Genomic DNA, 20707 nt, shown 5'->3' with positions numbered 1-20707 from the left:
CACCACTCCCCCCAAAACTCCATCATCTGCTCTTTTAGGTACATCATTATTACTTTCTAGCAAGTTTTAATTGTCCCTATCAATGTGTAATTTATGTTGACATCACTGTCTCTGAGATAGTTTTTTCAAGATATTAAAGGTTTAATATCATGTTAGTGTTACACATAAAGAGTATTTGAATAAAGTGATGATGTAATATACACCAGTTGCAAGAAAGTCTGAGATAGTATTGAACATTTGTTCATATATTTGTTCCTGTTGAAAGCCTTTCACAAGCAGTTTTTATGTTTACAAGAAGTATATTTCAGTGCTTTTAAAATTTTATAAATCAAAAAGTATCTGTTATATACTAATTTTATGTAACAAACACACTATAAATTTTTTATGTAATAGACGTACATATATTGTGATCTAGTTTATACATGCATTGAAAGGACTTTAATCTAGCTTGTTGGTGACCACAGCTATGCCAGATTAGTGATTTTATCGGATTATCAAATGTACCTAAATATTGTTTTAATGAGAATACAAAAGAACTCTATTTACAACAGTATTTAAAACAAATTGTTATACAATGCTCCTTAAAATTAAAAAAAAAAAGTATATGTATATATATATATATATATATATATATATATATATATATATATATATATATATATATATATACACACACACATACAGATAAGTGGTGGTGTTCATAAGATCATTATGGATATTGACTCTTGAAATGTGAAATGTAGCTCTGTGGAAAACTGGAATCTTGTTTCACTTTGTGCGAGATTACAGAAGCTGGTGAACCATACAATGCCTGACTAAAGACCTCTCAACAAACATTATTCCTGATGATTGCTGTACTTTCACTAGTAAAATATTTTTATTTAAAATTACAGGAGCTAAAGAAGAAAAACTCTGGGATGATATACAGCCGTACCACCCGAACCAACCACCACAGTACCCAACTCGGCCTACGCAGCCTCCACAGTACCCAACGCAGCCTCCACAGTACCCAAATCAGCCACCACAGTATCCAAACCAGCCTCCCAGTTACCCAAACCAGCCTCCACAGTATCCAAACAGACCCCCTCAGACTAACCCCGGCCAGCATCCACAGTATCCAAACCAGCCTCCACAGTATCCAAACCAGCCTCCACAGTACCCGAGAAAGCCACCACATCAACCCACAACCCCACCACACAAACCACACTACCCGAGCAAGCCACGGTACCCTGTCAAGCCAGAGTACCCACACCATCCTACTAACCCCACCCGACATCCAAACCAGCCTCCTCAGGACCCAACTCAGGATGAAGACGCTCCTCGAGACCCGGAACCTCCTCCTAGGAAGCCGGTCAAGCCAAACACCTGCGACACAAGTTACGATGCCATTTCTATTATTCGTCAAGAAGTGTTCATATTCAAAGACAGAGTGAGTATCTTTGGCAAAATACACATACACATATTTAGCGCAGTGAAATGTATCTTCTCATGATGATATGACCAAATTTGATACTTTTCACATTTTTTGTAGCTAACATCAGTTTTACCTTCCAACAGCTTTGATTTTGCGGCTATAATTTTTTTTTCCAGTACCTATGGCGCATCGGAGATAAAGGACTGCAAGCTGGTTATCCAGTGGAAATCAAGAGGATATGGAAAATACCAGAAAACTACACTCACATAGACGCAGTATATGAAAGACTTGATAAAAAAATTGTTTTCTTCATAGGTGAGTTCACAGAATTCAATAGAACTATTAACAAGTTAGTCACGCTAACTTTATTATGGGTGGCAGTGGAGTATCCTCCATCAGTGCCATGCATAAGATCCACTTTTTCAGTATCCTTCCACCACTTGCCTAAACAGTACTTTCATTAACCTGGTTACCTGGACACATGCATCGAGACAGGTGAAACTGTTAACTTAGTGGAATCTTATTCTAATTAAAATGAAAAAGTAATTTTCAGTTTTAGAAGCCAATAATTCAAAACGTTGCAAACTTGATAAAAAGTTAAGGAACTTTTATTCTAGTCATCTGTCTGTGTGATTTGGCATACACCAGAATGTGATCTACCATTTTACTGCCATTTAACCGATCAGATAAGCCTGAATTGACTATAGATGTGTGTTCAAAAAAAAATTCTTTTTCAGAAGACCTATATGTAAATTATTATTTTTTTGCTTCTTATCATGAGTCTTGAGTTGTGAACAAAAAACATACACAAAATATTATCACACTGTTCCACACACTGGAAATTATGGTTGCTGTTAAAATTGTCTAAAAAAAAAAATATTTTACTGTAGTGAAATCAGTGTCTAAGAAGCTCAAACTGTCAACTTTGACTAAGAATGTGTTTTAAAATATATATAAAAATATTTCAGATTTGTATTACTAACAACATGCTCACATTTAAAAGAAATTTCTAGAATTGCTTTAAACATTATATTAAGTTATCATTTAAACATTATTTATCAAAACTACTACTACTTTACAAAAAAAAGTAATAGCAAAAATAGCTGTTAGGCCATTTTTTTTTTCAGTTACATTTATCACCTGTTAATAATAGACCTACAAGAAAAATGTGCTACCATAAATGAGATACAAATATTTGAAAAAATATATATATTTTTTACAGGTAAGAAGTATTATCTTTTCGAAGGAGCAACCCTGCAGCCTGGATATCCAAAGCTGATCTCTCGTCTCGGGTTGCCAGACTCACTTGAAAAAGTAGATGCGGCAATGGTTTGGGGACACAATTCCAAGACGTATTTCTACAGTGGTACTATGTACTGGAGGTACGTAAAAATTGAATTTTGGTAATCCTCACCATTATGACATTACTAAAAACAAAATTTTTTAAGGATCTAGTATATACTTGGTTAATATTTAACAAGTTTCCTAACAACACTCTCTCAATTACTAAAATTATTCTTATAAAGGTTGTTGTTTACTGATGTATCAAACAGCAAGTAAAAATATGTAGAACCTGAAACATGTCACAAAATAAAAGCACAAAGAGTTAAAAATTAGAAATAAAAAAAAATTATTTTAAGAAAATTAAAATATTTTTCTCATTATAGAACCTCAGGTCTTAACAACTTTAGCACTGAAATTAAGCTTTTGGTGTCTTATTTAACATGTTTCCACCATCTATAGAGCATCCCACTCTTAGATTGCAGTGTGGAAGTAAATGGGCTCATTCTCTCTCTCTCTCTCTAACACACGCCGATTGCCGTTAGCGCTGTCCTTGTTTCTTCGTGCGTTTTTGCCAAATATCAAACTAAATTAAAATTTTAATTTTTGGACCAAGCTTTTTTTAATATTGTATAGCATCAAAATATGCATCAGTTAATGCTTATTTTGAACACTTAACAATATTTTAAGTGTCCGAAAAAATTAAAAAACATAACTTATTCACTGCGAACTGTTTTGAAGTATTCCGAGATGTTTCACATAAAAAAAAAAACATACATGTATATTTCATTCAGATTTTTTTTTTTAATAAATTAATGCCTTAGAACGCCACCGAACAAATTTTAAGACAAAAACTATACAGGTTTCACTGAAATAATTTTTTTAATATATTGAAATGCATTTTCTCACAAACTGACACATCAAAAAGTTGACAAGCTGAAAACTTTTTTTCTATTAAATAATAGATGGGGGACGAAAGTGTGAAAAATGTTCACAATGAATTGAATTAGTTTTTAAAAGCAGCTCCATCTCATTTGCTTCTACAGTTTCCGTGTAAATAGCTGTTAAAGATGTGTCTTATCAGTACAAGAGCGCGCTGCAATAGAGGTTTCTCTCACAAGCTGCCGTCGTAAGATGAAACAGGGTCGTGTGTTTAGATAAGTGGGGTTCTGTCCTGCAAGCAATTTCAAATACATGGCTTCCTTAGTCAACCATGTATTTCCTTAGACACGCATTTCTGAAAACCAGCCTGCCAGTTAGTATCGCGTCTCGCGACGAAGACACGCGTTGTGTCCGGTGACTCGTTACAGTTATAATTTTGACAAACAAATTATATATTAACATACGTAATTTTATTTTCTACATTTATTTTTATTACGTACATATAAAATATGGAAGTTATAACACCAAAAATAAATTATATCGGTAGGCTACGCGGGAGGGAGCGCAAGATTGTGTTGAATGTATTTGAGTATTTTTCAAAAAATATGAGTGTGTGCAATGCAATTAAGGAAGCTTACCATTCTTCTGGTCAGCTCTGTGCTACTCTTATGGAAGGGGTATCAACATTGGTCAGCGGTAGCGATAGTGATTAAAAGGTTTGTGATATTATTAATTTCTTAATCAAGTTAACGTTACATTTATCGTATAAATTCCTATGAATGAAATGTGTGTGAACAGATTCTTGTTGTAAGTTAAAGTTAAAAAAATTTCCTTACCGGCACAGCCTAAAGGCGCAGGGAGATTTTGATGATTATATTTCTTTACATTAGAACAAAAAGGGATTTTTATATCCTTAAACCCATATTTTTTTCGTCCCCTTGCAGTAATGGTTGTTACAAAACATATTTTAATCGAATCTTGAACATAATATGTAAAATGTATCAAATAAATAAGAAGGAATTTAATAGCGATGATGGTACAAAATTTTGAATTATTTTTCTATCTTTCTCAACACCAAGCATCTTATCAAAAATTGCTTTTGACAAAGTTTTGGAAAAAAATTATGATATTTACAAACAATTTAAACAGATTTGATAAGGTGTCTACTAATGCAGTTACTTTTTTTTGTCCGGTGAAAATATTTTTCGAACCCATGCATTTATGGTTGGTCGTATCAGAAATTTATTTAGAAAACATTTTTTGGCATTAGGTACTCCGAGTTATACGTTAAAACGGATGCGATATTATTCATATTATGGGAGTTGTTACGATTTTTCTGTTTTTCAAAAAATCTTCCCCATTTCGACCCAATTGTTTAGATTTTTCCCATAACTACTCGACCGAGAATTTCCATTACCGTATTTTATTTATCATTTTGGACATGACTTGTCCAAAAATACGGCATTTATCGGGCCCATGAAAATGTGATTTTATATATATATATATATATATATATATATATATATATATAATGGGATTTTTAGAACATAAAAGAAAACTATAAGAAATTTTTGTCTACAATAGGTAGTTTTTATTTGAAATTTACATAAAAGTGGCATTATTACAAATTGATATGTGTAATAGTATAAAATATTATAAATTACAATATGATTTCTTAAAATGCTTCTTGTTCGATCCGAATTACAAAGACACACATCTCTTAAAATTCGTAATGCGTTAGAGATTTGGCAACAGCGCACGCCATAAGCCGTGTACTGCAATCTAAGAGTGGGACGGGCTATAGACAATATAGTATTAGCTGTACTTCACATACATACTAATTGTTTGGGCATAGTGCTAGAATGTGTGGTGGTTTGGATATTTGAATTTGGCGCCATCGATCGTGAGTGCGCCACTGTGGCGGCCATCTTGTTCAGCAGTGCCATCTGTAAATAGTTTCGTCAGTCTTTTACCGTTTCTCCGCGATGCTGGGCGTCATGCAGCTAAACTATTAGTTTCAATTCAGTATTGTGAACATTTTTGGTCCTCCGGGCCGGATATCTGTATGTTTTGAGCCAGTTTATTCGGTGGATCGCATAAACAACGTAAAAGCCATTCAGATATCGGTCTTCTTTGTTCAAAAATAGACATGTGCAGTACCGTTACGAATCGCGTGCGTGACTTTATCCGGGACTATAGTGTTGTGCTATCAAGGAAATATCAGTGTATACGCAAACACTGTATTATTTGAGCTCATAAATGTATTTTACGTAATTTTGATTGCGTGCAAGCAATTATAGGCAACACATGTGGTTTTAGGTTAGGCCTAGGTTACCTATCTTGCATTGGTTCGTGTATTGCCGGTGCGTCCGAACGTTTTCAAGACCGTTACTTAAAATGTCAAATCAAGCCAAAACGCGTTTGCGCCTCGTTAAGTGCCGCATTACAAGACTTCTGACGCTCGCCGACGAAGTCGAGCGCAACCCGAGTCGCGCGGGACTTTTCAAGGCCACGTGTACCGATTTACACCAATTGAAGACAGACTTTGAAGAAAATCACATGCAACTTGCTATTCAAGCTACAGAGACCGAGTCGTTAGTGGAATCTGAAGCCAGCGAAAGGGAACTTGAGGAATTTGATGAAGCCTACTATAGGATACAGGAAGTATTTAACAAGATCACTGTTAACGAAACAGGCCAGAACAAACAACGCAATCAAATTGCCAAGACATCTTCGAACGTTAAGTTGCCGAAGCTGCAGTTGCCGGAATTCAAGGGTCTCTTGACTGACTGGCCCACATTTTATGACCTTTTCACATCCTTGGTGCATAATAATGAGGGCCTGTCAGATGTGGAGAAACACCAATACCTTCTTACATCACTATCAGGTGAGCCATTTAATCTAATAAAGACACTCCCACTGTCTAAGGAAAATTATATTCTGGCATGGCAAACTTTGGTAGATAGGTATCACAATGTCCGGGCAATTGCAAACATGCATTGGGACAAGATTGTGCAACTTCCTCGTCTGTCAATTGTTGCGCCTGACAAACTGAGAAATATGGTAGATGTTCTAAAGGAGAATCTGGGTGCCTTGAAAGTTCTCAAGTTGCCTGTTACTGAATGGAGCTTTGTGTTGCTGAATCTAATGTTACCAAAGCTTGATCCAGATACAAGAAATCAGTTTGAAATAGCACACAAAAATGTTCAAATGCCCACATTTAATCAATTGTTAGAGTTCGTGGAGCTGCAGTCTAAGGCCCTGATGATGTCAAATCACACTCCAGCTGTAGTGCCTGCCGCACGCCCTTTTCCAAAGAGGTCACTGCCTCAAAACCCAAATTTTAAATCCTCATTTCTAGTGACAGCAGAAGCAGAGCCCTGTAGTGCCTGTGGAGACATGCATGGACTTCACAAGTGCCCTGTTTTTACGGGTCAGTCAAGCGATGACAGGATAGAGTTTGTACGTAGGAAGATGCTGTGTTTTAACTGCTTACAAGGTCACAGAGTGAAGGATTGTAGGTCAAGAAGAAACTGTTATCACTGCGGCAGGAGACACCATTCTCTCCTTCACACTGCGGTTCCCAATCAAGAAGTGAAACTACCTGCAGGTGAATCCATCCAAGAGATTTCTATGCCACAAGCAAGTCACAAGGAGGATGCTGCGACAGTGGTATCACTAACTTCTTCAACTGCAGTTTCAACCACTGTCGTTCTAGGTACTGCTATGGTACGAGTCCAGGATGCAAGTAGAATGCTGCAAAATGTTAGAGTACTACTCGATTCAGGATCGCAGAGCTCATTTATTACCGAAGAATGTGTTCATAGGTTGGGGCTAAAGTGTCGAAGGGCTAAGGTTCCTGTTGTGGGTCTGGCTCACTCTGTTGTTGTTGCTAACAGTGGTGCAGTTACTTGTTTTCTAACATCATGTAAGGGCGTAGGAACTGGCGTTGTTACTGATGCTTTAGTGTTGAAGAACATAGCTGCCAATTTACCCACCATTCCCCTTCCCCACCATGTGAGAGACATGTATCGACATCTGGAACTAGCGGACCCATCTTTTGATACTCCAGGAGCAATTGATATCCTTCTTGGTGCTGATGTATATCCAGACGTGTTTGATGGTGGGCGGTACCAGCCTTCGAAGGGAGTTCCCGTAGCGTTGCACAGTATATTTGGTTGGGTTATTATGGGTAAGGTGACTCAGGTTGCAGATACTTCCAGTAGTGGTGTTGTCTCAATGTATGCGTCATCGGATACAGCCCTAACAGATACCATCCGCAAGTTCTGGGAGACCGAGGAGTTACCATCTGTCCAGCATTCCAGCCTAGAAGACACAAAATGTGAGAATCATTTTGTTGAGACTCACTCACGAAACCTCGAAGGAAGATTTGTACTGAGACTACCATTTAAGGAGAGAGACCCAGATTTAGGAGATACACGTAGTCATGCAGTTAAGAGGTTACGTCAGTTGGAATCCAGACTACATCACCAACCGGAAGCCTATACCGAATATTGCAAGTTCCTCCGTGAATATGAGCAACTGGGGCACATGCATTGTCTAGATAATGCAACTGGTCAGGAACGTCGTTACTACATCCCTCATCACTATGTGTGCAAGGAATCCAGCTCAACAACAAAGTTACGAGTGGTGTTTGATGCCTCAACTCGCTCCACTTCAGGGAAGTCACTCAATGATGTTTTGATGACTGGACCCAAGCTTCAAAATGACATTGTGGACATAATCACTCACTTCCGTCTTCACCGTGTGGTATTAACTACAGACATCTGCAAAATGTATCGTCAGGTTCTCGTGCATCCAGACGATGCACCATACCAGGTAATTCTGTGGAGGGAGAACCCTGACCAACCAATACGTGAATTCCAACTTGACACTGTCACTTACGGAGTCTCAGCTGCTCCATTTATGGCGATGAGAGCCTTACAGCAACTTGCAATGGAAGAGGGTCCTCGGTATCCGATGGCAGCAAGGGTTGTGATGGATGACGTGTTTGTAGATGACATTGTGACTGGTGCAGCATCAGTCACGGAAGCTCTCGCGTTACAGCAAGAATTAATAAATCTCCTGAAACAAGGTGGTTTTGAACTAAGAAAATGGTCCAGTAATAGTAAGGCAGTTTTGGATGCAGTTCCAGAAGATCACCGGGAGAGTCCACTTAGTTTTCATGGTAGCAATGAAGTTATTAAGGTACTTGGTCTTCAATGGGATTGGAAGGCAGATGTTTTCTCATATCATGTTCAGCATGCCAATGCAACAGTCACCAAGAGAACCATCCTTTCAGAAATTGCTAGGTTATATGATCCGCTAGGGTGGATTACTCCAGTCATCATTCGAGCCAAAATCTTTCTCCAAAAGCTTTGGTTACTGGGAGTTTCTTGGGACGACACCCCACCACTAGACTTAGTTGCTGATTGGCAGGTTTTCATTGGCCAGTTGGATGTCCTAAGCAAGCTGTCCGTACCTCGTCTTGTTTCTGCACCACAGTCTGAATACCAGCTCCATGGTTTTAGTGATGCATCCAATGAAGGTTACGCAGCTGTTGTGTATTTGCGGACTTCTAGCCACGGTGAAACAAAATCACATTTGCTTCTCGCCAAGTCACGTGTTGCACCACTGAAGACCGTCACACTTCCGCGACTTGAATTGCAGGCTGCACTCTTGCTTATCAAATTGATTGAATCACTGATCACAACACTGTCCGAGCGAATCCATATAAGTTGCATTTATGCATGGTGTGACTCGACCGTAGTGCTTGCTTGGATTAAGATTCCGCCACATCGGCTGAAAACATTTGTGGCGAACAGAGTTTCTCGTATTCAGGAGAGCAAGGTTCCGGTCCACTGGAGACATGTTTCCTCTGCTGAAAATGCTGCAGACTGTGCATCAAGAGGACTCTCACCCAAGGAGCTTCTAACACACCCACTTTGGTGGACTGGGCCAGGTTGGTTGACAGCAGAGGTGGATTTATGGCCCAGTCAAGGATATACCAGTTCAGAGGAAGGTAAAGAGGAGTTGAAGGCAATCACGCTAGTCTCATTGGTTGGTCAGTGTATACCGAACATTCTTAACATCCTTTGTAGGTTTTCGTCCTGGTCACGACTGCAAAGAGTACTTGCGTACGTGTTGAGATTTGCATTAAATTTGAAGGTTTCAAGGGAGTTGCGACACACAGGTCCTCTCACTGTAGCAGAAATTGACGCTGCCAAGAAGGTGTGTTTGAAGCAGCTTCAGCAAGAGAATTTCAAATTAGAGTTTGATTGTTTGGCTGCAGCTCGCGAATGTTCTTCTGGAATTAAAAGACTACAGCCATTCATTGACGCTGATGGGATCATCCGTGTAGGTGGACGCCTGCAGAATTCACATGTAGCCTATGAAATGAAACATCAAGTCCTGCTTCCCAAAAGGAGTTTTGTGACAGAAATGATTATTGACTACTATCATGTCTTACACCTTCATGCTGGCCCCAGTGCCACACATGCTGCAATTCGGTGTGAGTACTGGATAGTGGCAGGTAGAGGAGCTGTCAAGACTAGGATACACGCCTGTGTAAAATGTTACAGATTCAGAGCCACCAATGTGCAGCCATCCATGGGAAATCTTCCACCAAGTCGAGTGCAACAAACAAGACCATTTCTGAATGTGGGTGTTGACTATGGGGGCCCTTTCCAAGTCAGGCTTTCGAATGGTCGAAACAGTCGTTCATCCAAGGCCTACCTGTGTTTATTCATATGCTTAGCAACTAAGGCAGTACACTTGGAAGTTGTTTCATCATTGAGTACCAATGCCTACTTAAATGCCTTTTTCAGATTCGTGGCTAGGCGTGGACTCTGTAAGGCTGTTTTTTCAGATTGTGGAACCAACTTCATAGGGGCACGTCGCTACTTCAATGACCTTCAAAGGTACCTGAGGAACACCTCTAACTGGCATTGTGTGGCAGACACTCTGGCTACTCGTGGGATTCAGTGGAACCTCAATCCTCCATCTGCGCCACATTTTGGAGGCCTGTGGGAGGCAAGCATCAAGTCTGCGAAGTACCATCTCAAGAGAGTCGTTGGCCAGCAGATACTCACGTTTGAAGAGCTGTCGACTTTGTTCACTTAAATTGAAGCTGTCCTCAATTCACGTCCACTCTGTGCCATTTCATCAGATCCAAATGACGTGGAGGCCCTTACGCCAGCACATTTCCTTGTTGGCACTTCTCTGACATCTCCTCCAGCTGCAGACCTCACGGAAATACAGACCAACAGATTAGACAGATGGCAGCTGGTACAGAGTGCATCACAGCACTTCTGGCAGCGGTGGCACAAGGAATATTTGCACACTCTACAACCACGTGGCAAGTGGACCAAAAGCGAAGGTGACCTGCAGGTTGGTGACCTTGTCCTCATCAAAGAAGACCACCTTCCACCCCTGCAGTGGCAACTCGGCCGCGTCGCAACCCTACATCCTGGTCAGGATGGTGTGTCAAGAGTAGCTACCATCAAACAGCAGCATCGAGTGGTGAAGCGGCCAGTGATAAAATTGTGTCGGTTGCCAGTCAACTAAGAACCAGTGTAGTGAAACATAAAAAAATGTTATTTTTGGTGGGCGGTATGTTTGGGCATAGTGCTAGAATGTGTGGTGGTTTGGATATTTGAATTTGGCGCCATCGATCGTGAGTGCGCCACTGTGGCGGCCATCTTGTTCAGCAGTGCCATCTGTAAATAGTTTCGTCAGTCTTTTACCGTTTCTCCGCGATGCTGGGCGTCATGCAGCTAAACTATTAGTTTCAATTCAGTATTGTGAACACTAATTATAAATTTATCTGTGGCCTGTTTTACTAATATTGTTTACTTTCAGATAAGACTAACAGCAAATTCTAATGAATACACATTAAAATTGGTATGACCCTATTGGATAGGTGTAAAACTAGCATCTGGAATAACATTAAGTTGTAATCTTAATTTGTTATCCATTTCGCCACTTCAAAGTTTGGTTCTCATGCGTTTAGACATCTATAACTATTTCATAAAAATTTCTTTCTGATTATCGGCTTTTATCAATAAATGTATTTTAGAACAATAAAAATTACATTAAAAAATCAATAATTTACAATTTCAAGACTAGAAATAGATGCTAGTTTTAATGGGCCTGAAATTAATCACAATCCTGGATGTTAGTATGCTACATGATCAGAATTATTAAAATTTTTTCTTCCCGCCATGTATTTAAAAATTACATCTAGGATTGTCTGCAATCATATACAATGCAAGGAAATGTGTATAAAATATTTATTGGCTTCTGGGTTGAATTCACATCTTTATTAATTGGCCTTGTAATGGCTGCAAGAAGGCATGCCGAAACATTGGGCGCATTATAATTTACAAAGATGTAACCGCTGACCATAAGTGAAGTAGTTTGTGACTCTGGCCCCCAAAAGCCAACAGTGTAATATTTAAAACATGTATAAAATGAAGAAAATTTGTTGCCCGTGTATTGTACGAGTGCCGACTTCTGACGGGCTTAAACACAGTGTGCTCGTATCAAATACTGAAATTATCCTGAGAGAGTTGATAAAAAATAAAGAGCTGTGCATTCTTCAGGATTCGTGCCTCTTCACAGCAATAAAAAATATGGAGCTTTTAAGGAGCCCATTAAGGATATAAATGTCTTGACATTTACTTGAAATATCAATACATTTCTTTTTTACTCATAGTTCACTATAAGTCAAACTATTATTATAATCAGAAAATTAAATTAATGAAAATTCTCTGCTTCACCATTTATCAAAGAAAACCAGACATGTATGTGTATGTTAAGAGGTAAATAGCATTGTTATATGCTAAAAAAAAAGAGCAAGTGCGACAGTTTGCTTTTCCGACAGTTCAAAACAAAATAATAAGAACTACACAAACCAAAAATGAGTTTTTAATTTTTTATGCAACTTGAATAACATGTTTATCAAGGCAATATTTTGGATCGATGGCAAAATGTAAGGACATTTATGAACCATGTTCTTAAGTGTTCTCCCACGTTACCAAAGTATGTAAATTATTTTGTTTCTCTATGCCAAAAATTAGTTTAATTTATACATGAAGTTATGAATTGTTGTGCTAGCTGTGACGTAGGTGAAGTCACTTTTTAACCTGACCATCACCATATTGTATACGTCAAAACATTGAGGAAATGGTGCTTGCCAAGTCTAATGATGGTTGGTTATGTATGGATTAAAATCTCAGTCGTTAAAGACAGTAACTTTAATAAACAAAGTAATTTAATTTTCCACACTGCAAACACTGCACTTCAAACAATGTTTTGGGTGTTTAACCGAAGTGGCGCAACAATTAGCAGAAGGAAAAAAAAAATGGCTTTACACATTTAACCATGTAATCATGCAGATGTGGCCACTCCCTGAAAATTTTTATAAGTGTTTCAGAAGTATAATGTTTTGCTCTTTGGCGGGCTATTCAAAAAGTGTGATACTATGGAATATTTGGTGGCTTTTTACTGCGCCACATTGTAAAAATGAGAAAGCTTCTGAGAAAATGTTTAAAATTTTAACATCTTACTTTATAGCAAGAGTAAAGATCTTGCTAGTTATGGGTTGGTTAAGAGTATAGGAAAAATAGAGTATCATTTTCATCTGATGGTAATAAAGACCGGCATGGATTCAATAAGATAAAGTATTCACTATTTATTTTACATCAAAACTGAGACATTGGTTCATGAGGAATCTAAGTAAACTGGTAATCTTGATGTTCAGGCTGAAAATTATCAAATAATCAAGCCTATGATATATGTTGGTGTAAATTTTACCAAGACACATTTAATTGAAAGGTTAATTAAATAACTAAAATTTATCAGCATTCAGCTACAAACTATAAATACAGTGTTTTATCGCATAATCGTTGTACGGGCATAATGTTTTGTGAATATCCTGTGCTGTCTCTATTTATTGTGATAGTGTTTGTTTTTACTTGTTGTTTTGTGTCGTGTCCACCTCTAAAGTCTCAAGACTGTCGGTGGGCATGTAACAAATTTATATAAAATAAAAAAAATAAAATAATCCATAAAACAAGAATACACAATTAGTAGTTTCCTATCACATTAACCTGAATTAAGGTGTCACGGTATCAAATTGTGCTTAATGTAGTTTATGTAAACTATAGTGGACCAAATATACATGTTTCTTGTGGTTAAAATAATTTATGTATTTTGATTTTCACTCTATCAGCATAGTAAATAAAAGTTATTCATATTCATACAAATAACAAATGTACATTAATATAGGTGTGGATATGTGGAGTAATATATATATATTGGTACATATGTAAGAGGGAAATAAAACCCTAAACACTCGACCCTAGATGGACCAGTAATGCAGGTATGCATGTGTGCGAGCAGATTCGACGAAGACGTGGGCAAGGTGGAGCTGGACTACCCCAGGGACATGTCCATGTGGCGGGGCGTGGACTGCGACGTTGACGCAGTGTTCCAGTGGAAGGATGGTGAGTGCAGTGCGCGTTTCGGCCGCGCCAGGCGTCTGCTGGCCTCTCAGCCTTCTTTTCATGATCACACGTAAACTGATGACAACACTGCAAAAATTATGTGTACCATTAATTTTATATCTCCCCCACTGAGCAAAATAGTTTATTTTCCTCCTACCCCTTCTAAGCCTAGAAATGTAAAATGTATACAGACAGCATTCTTATTACATGAAACCTCACATCAACATCAAGATAATTCGTCATCATAAAGAGATCATGAGTTCCAATAAAGAGAAACACCTTTTAGTGACATCAAAAATACGTGGAAATTTCTTAAATTCTTGACATTTTAGTGGCTTTCATAGCCGTGAGAGAAGCAGAGTGTAACTTACTTCGAAACAGTAACTAACAAAAATAAGCTTGAATGAGCTCTCGTTCAAGATTCATCTAGAGTAGACAGTACAGATACAGTACGCAGTATGCAGAGAAGAAAGGAAAAAAAAAATCCTTGGAAACTAGTTTATAGCCACATAAGTTTGCATAGTTAACACCCGTTAAACTTGTATTCCCCCTACACAAGAAAGTAAATGTTATAACAAAAGCAAAAATAGGAAAATCTCATTTTATACCTTTTGTTATTTTTCCTCCTTTTGAAAACAAATAACAATGTCTAATATATTGTTGATAAAATGAATAGTAAATGCAGAGTAAGCACTGATATCAGGGTGTCTAGCATCAGGAAAAACAAGGAAAGCATGGAATAGTCAGGGAGTTTTAAATTTATATATATAGTCTGGAAAATATATGTTAGGTTGGAGGATTTAAATGATATGGTTATTCAATGGATCTGCATATGTAACTGAACAGTTAAATGTCTTGCAAATTATATTTATGTTTAGTGTTTCTTGCAATGCTCAATTCCATTTTGTAATGGTACCTCAAAGTGTGATAAAAAAAACATATATACACAATTTACCAGTCTTTAGTCATTGTTTAAATATTTCGGTCATAACATTAAAGTATCTGTAATTACCTAGAGCTATAGCAATTTTGGAATGTAGTGCATAAATACATCTTTATAGCAGCAACTGCTGGTGCCACATCTATTTGAAGTAATAAGCCTGATAACCTGATCCGCTGAGATAGTCAGTGTCAAGTTGGAACAAGTTTTCACTTAGTTGGCTTCCAAAGCCGTAAGAGAGAGGACGTGTTTAACGTGTCTGTCGCACTTCATGAATTTAATTAGAACAATGCATCAACATTAAGTCTTGTTAAAAAACCAAAGAGGCTCATGAGTTGTTAAAATCAGTGTATGGTGATAATAAGGTGACTTTGAAGACTTTTACAAGTGACATGAGCGATTTAAAAGCGGAAATGAGTAGGATGAAGACGAACATTAGTCAGAATGTCCTTTAACCTCAAAAAAAAATAAATACGAAAATGAGCGAAAAGTTAAAAAAATTGTTTGTTTAAACAGGCAATAAACTATTTCAGAGATTACCGAAGAACTGAACATCTTTTATTGGTCTGTGAAAAGCATTTTACCGATAATTTGCAAATGAGATGAATGAGTGCAAAATTTGTTCTCAGACTTTTGACTGATGAACAGAAGGAAAATCGTGTGTCAGTTTGCATGGAATTGAAGGATCGTCTTGATGCAGATCCGGATTTAATGGCCATAATTATAACTGGAGATGAAAGTTGAGTGTACGGCTATCATGAGACGAAAATTCTGAGTTCCCAATGGAAAACGAGTATCTCTCCTCACCCTAAGAATGCACATCAGTCAAAGTTGAACATCAAAGTCATGCTCGTTGTTTATTTCGATTTTGAGGGCAAAGTGTGATCAGAGTTCTTTCCAAGGGGAACAACTGTAAATTCTGAATAATACACGGGTCTAATTAATGCAAGGTTTGCGAAATGATGTACAGAGAAATAGGCCAAAAATATAGGCCAGTGGCATTCTTTTCCATCACGACAACGCACCGTGGTCTCACCTTGTTTCTGATCTGCGAGTTCTTGGCCAAAAAATAAAGGTTCCTGTCTGCCTCACTGTCCGGATTTAGCATCATGTGACTTCTGGCTCTTCCCAAAAATAAAAACAGTGCTCAAAGGAAAACGTTTGGACCCCATTCTTGACATTGAGAGTGCCATGACACAGCAACTGAAGGCCCTTCCAAAAGAAGCCTTCCAGAAATGCTTATAATCATGGAATCAACATTGGTATCAGTGCATCACTAGCCAAGGAGAGTATTTTGAAGGAGATTGGTTCAAATTTATTCATATTAAAAATTATTCACCGTATTTTTTGATCACACCTCGTATATTGGCTGTAGTCTATAGAAAAATCATGTGTTTTGGCCAGCACAAAAAAATAGATTCAAGGAAAAGTCAGAAAAATCTGTTTGTGGGTATGATGGTAATGTTAAAATTCCTATTGTGAAGAAATATTTGTATATCTTTTAATTAGTATGTGTTACTAACTTGCACGTGAATGAATAAGGTACATTTTTTGACTCTACATCTTATTTCGAAAACAATGACCAATAGATTAAAAAAACAATTACAAAGGAAAATCTATTTTATAAATTTCCTGGTTAGAGTGGGAAAATAACTGACTCGTGTTTTGGCAGCAAAATATTTCACCCCCTTTCGTTAAGCATAGGTGGTTCATCATTTTCAAAGAAACATGTCTCATCCCATAAAAATGTTGAGTAATAGTTCATTTGAGATGTTGAAAACAAAAGGTTTCTTAAATTTTTTCTTGTTAATTATTCTTGCATTTTCTATTTAACACATTAAATAATTTTGAGACAGTATTTTTTTCAGACTAATGCAAATTTTCAAAGGAATTTCTGACATAAGTCTTATCCTTGAAATACCGGATGGTTTCATGAATACTTTTCAAATTCCTGACTCTTCTTGACAGTAACCACCCCTGGAGAAGAATATCATTCAATGCATTACTGTGTTGTTACAGGCAAAACATACTTCTTCAAAGGGAAGAACTTCTGGAAGTTCAACGACCTGCGCATGCGGGTGGAGAACCCGGTGCCCCAGCCCTCCGCACCCTTCTGGATGGGCTGCCCACGCCGGCTGGAAACGCCCGAGGCGTCCGACCGCCCGCTCGTGGCCGCGGAGGGACCCCCCGTAGCAGGGGGCTCCGCCCCGCAGGTTCACGGGATCGGCGGTCTCGCTGCCCTGGCGGTCGCCTCAGTGCTCCTGAGGCTGTGCACGTGAGGGCGACGGCCTCTCCAACATGACGGCTCGCAAGTCCAGATCCTCGCTGACACCTCACTGCGAACATTGTGCGTGTCCGCACGCATGGCGCGGATGGGGGCCGCATTCGTGCCATGCGCGTAAGAACAACCTCCTTGCCGGCTGCACTAACTGTACGCGGGACATCACGTGGACGAACAAATTCTGCGCGAACTATGCTCTGGGTTTCAAATACACTTTTGTTAATACACTGATTCCAGTCATATTTATTGAGTGCGTATTTTTAAGTATTTGTTGAAATTTTTACATGAATTGGTGACTAGCGTTAATCGAGACTTGTTATGGGAAATGGAAATTTTTAAATGTTAAAAAAAAAAAAAAGAAGACAGAAATAATTTGTTTATCTTAATGTACAGTGCCTGAAAATCTCACACAGCAAGAAACCTGTAGCAAGGAACAAAAAATTCCTTCAAGCTTCTCTTTTAGAACTTAAGTTAAAATGAATGACGAAATTATGAAGGTATTGCAATGTTATATTACTTGAAACAACAAGTTGCCTGAAACACTACAGTAACCAGTGGCTTATGTATAAGTGGTACCATTGTTGTTATTAAATTGTAACGTGTTTGTTGCTCTAAAGCTGCATCCACACTGGAGTAACTATGTCACTCGATATGTCAACACTTGGTGTAGATGCCAGCTTGTGTGTCCCAGGGTCTCATATGACATGTTTTACTGTTCTTCATCCGGTGTCTGTATTATCTATCACAAGGACGCAGCACATAATTTTTTTTTATTTTTCACTATATTACTGTTGCATATTCTTTTGTAATTTTTTTGTGAATGTACAGTAGACTCCTGATTATCCGGGGTAATGACTGGCAAGAGGTCCATGAATAACCAAAAAACACGGATAAAGCAATTACGAAACAAAACTGTTTAGTTAAAAAATTTTCACCCCGACTATCTAGACGAACACTGTATAAGGATGTACATAATTCATACATGTATTCATAGAAGTACATCTCGATTCACAACAAACATTATTAAAATACCCTGATACATATCCATGAACAAAATAGGTACTAAAGTGTTAAGACATAATTTACAGAAAAAGTTGCAGTACATGTTACTTAAACATCGCCGTATTTAACATTGCGGCACAGTAACCAAGCAGTAATAAAATTCCTTCAATTATGTTTGCTTCTAGGATTATATTTTTCTTACGAATATTGGAAAGAATTCTCTGTAAAACCATCACTATCTAAAGATTACGACAAAAAACAACATGCACTATGTGACTACTGCCCGAAAACTATGCAGGCCAGTTATCACTCGTGAGTCACAAAGCAGCCACCCCGTGCCGGCGCCAAATTGAGTGCGGTGCAAACGGCATATAGAACACAAGCGCGCATGGATTATAGGGGTGTTTATAATTTACTCTAGCAGTTTCGAAGTTGTTGATGCATACTAACATTTACCAACTATGTATGACTATGTTTGGCAGCATATTTTGTCTTGAATCACAGCATAAAATGTTCTGTTGCATCAATGGATAACAAAAAAATAAATAAAGTCAAAAATTATATTGCAATTTATGATTTATGGAAGTAAAATACGGCACGGTTAACCCGCGATCTGGATAATCGGGAGTCTACTGTATTTTACTTTAAAAAGTATACCATTTTATTGACAGTAAAGTTAATTACTATAATAGTGAAATCATTTTTTAATAATTACTTTAGGACTCAGCCTCACCTATCATGTTAAAATCTCCTTTGCCTATTCTTAATTTGTTATAATTTAAAAATATTTCTACAAAAGTTAAATTGTGTGCATTTTCTAGATAGGAAAAAATAAAAAATAAAAATCTGTTGAATGACCATGATGAAATCATGCAAACAAAATGTGTTAATAATGAATTCCTACTTTACTTTATAAAAATAGCAGATAGCATGCATGTAGATATAGTGACAAAACATAACATGCAATGCTTATTTATTCAAAGGAATTGTCCTCAAACAAAACTAATAAGATGGAAATGCAAATATGCCAATGTTATGGGTTAAGCTGAGCCTTATTTTGTTGAAGTAAAAAGCTTACTTTTTATTATTTTTAAATACGTCTGCAAAAAGAACATGCAATAAAAAAGTGTAAATTTCCACAATTTCTTACATTCATTTTCTTTGTAATTGAAAGTAAGATTTTATTTGTTAAGTATCAATTTTTAGTTTGTTAGGTTCATTGCATCATTTAAAAAAGTACCACTGCCAAGCTAATTATTCTATTGACTGACGTGTGTTGTGTTCTAACAAGTACAGTGCATGTCTTAAGTATGCAGATAAAATGTAAATGTACCAAAGTTCTCATTTTATATTCTAGATCAAAGAATAACACAAAATTGCATTGAAGTTACAGTTTGTAATTTCCCAGGGAGCAATAAAGAGCAACCAATGATTAGGTTTTAGTAAAAAAAAATTATCTTTTGAGTGCACTGAAAGCTGTCCATATAAGTTTCAAAAAAAATATTTTTATAAATAGCTGGTATTTCCAACTTATTTAAAAAGATATTTTTATATCAGTTATTAATTTTATATAAAAAATTGTATTAATGTAAACCAGAGATAAAAATGTTTGAAAATTTATGAACACTGCATACGTCCTATAAAAACTATTTTTAAAAATATTATTTTCCCAACACAACTTACTGTGATTGCATTGCTTTTCTTGATGTAGCAACATGATTAGTAGACCAGTGAGTGCTTTAGAATAAATCGTTCTTAATTTAAAGTATTACTTGATAGAGTATGATGTAAATGTACAGTGTTGATACATATAAACATTAAACTGTAACAATTAACAGCACACACTGCAAAATATTAGAGGATTTACTGAAAATTGTACATTCAATTCTCCCAATAGAATATATTTTTTCCCAATACGTTAAAATTAAAAAAATGTGTTAAGAGTGAACCAATGTAATATTTTATACCACCAATTAAAGTGCTTTACTTGTTTGTACACTGAAGTGGAACTATGCATTTAGTTAGTGCTTTCCTAAGTGTATTGCGTCGAGAGATGTGCAGGTATTGGTGACACATTAGAATGCTTTCATCTCTTGTTCGTCCAGTCAGTTGTAAATAAATGTTTTGAAGTGCATCAGAATCCTAGGGTTGTGCGACTGATAATTTTTTTATAAACAAATAAAAAAATTAAATACAACAGATTTATATTTTAGGTGGACAATATTCTGTAAAAGTGTCCTATTTTGGTAAAAGCTACATGAAAATATGTACAAAAAAATTGTGGTTTCCAAAATTGCGTGAAAGTTTAAAATGTTTCCTATATTATTATGAAATAAAAATTCAGGTTTAAATGTGGGCTATTACATTAACTGAAAGTGAAGGAGGCCAGTATCAAGTAT

At 37.1% G+C, this 20707-nt stretch overlaps 1 protein-coding gene across 2 annotated transcripts in view; it reads left to right on the top strand.

Annotated features, from left to right (window-relative positions):
- Window positions 1–20505, top strand: part of LOC134533025 (matrix metalloproteinase-2) — a 460455-nt gene extending 439950 nt beyond the window's left edge. The window contains exons 7-11 of one of the 2 annotated variants that reach the window (XM_063370165.1): window positions 894–1429; window positions 1591–1729; window positions 2637–2796; window positions 13982–14085; window positions 17045–20505. In XM_063370165.1, coding sequence (XP_063226235.1) covers window positions 894–1429; window positions 1591–1729; window positions 2637–2796; window positions 13982–14085; window positions 17045–17304 — 1199 coding nt within the window. In that variant the 3' untranslated portion in view covers window positions 17305–20505. The other variant, XM_063370166.1, reaches the window with a different exon arrangement.
- Window positions 20506–20707: the final 202 nt, after the last annotated feature.

This window comes from Bacillus rossius, chromosome 6 (assembly GCF_032445375.1).
Source record: "Bacillus rossius redtenbacheri isolate Brsri chromosome 6, Brsri_v3, whole genome shotgun sequence".
NCBI lineage: Eukaryota > Metazoa > Arthropoda > Insecta > Phasmatodea > Bacillidae > Bacillus > Bacillus rossius.
This window is presented reverse-complemented; position numbering and strand designations above follow the sequence as displayed.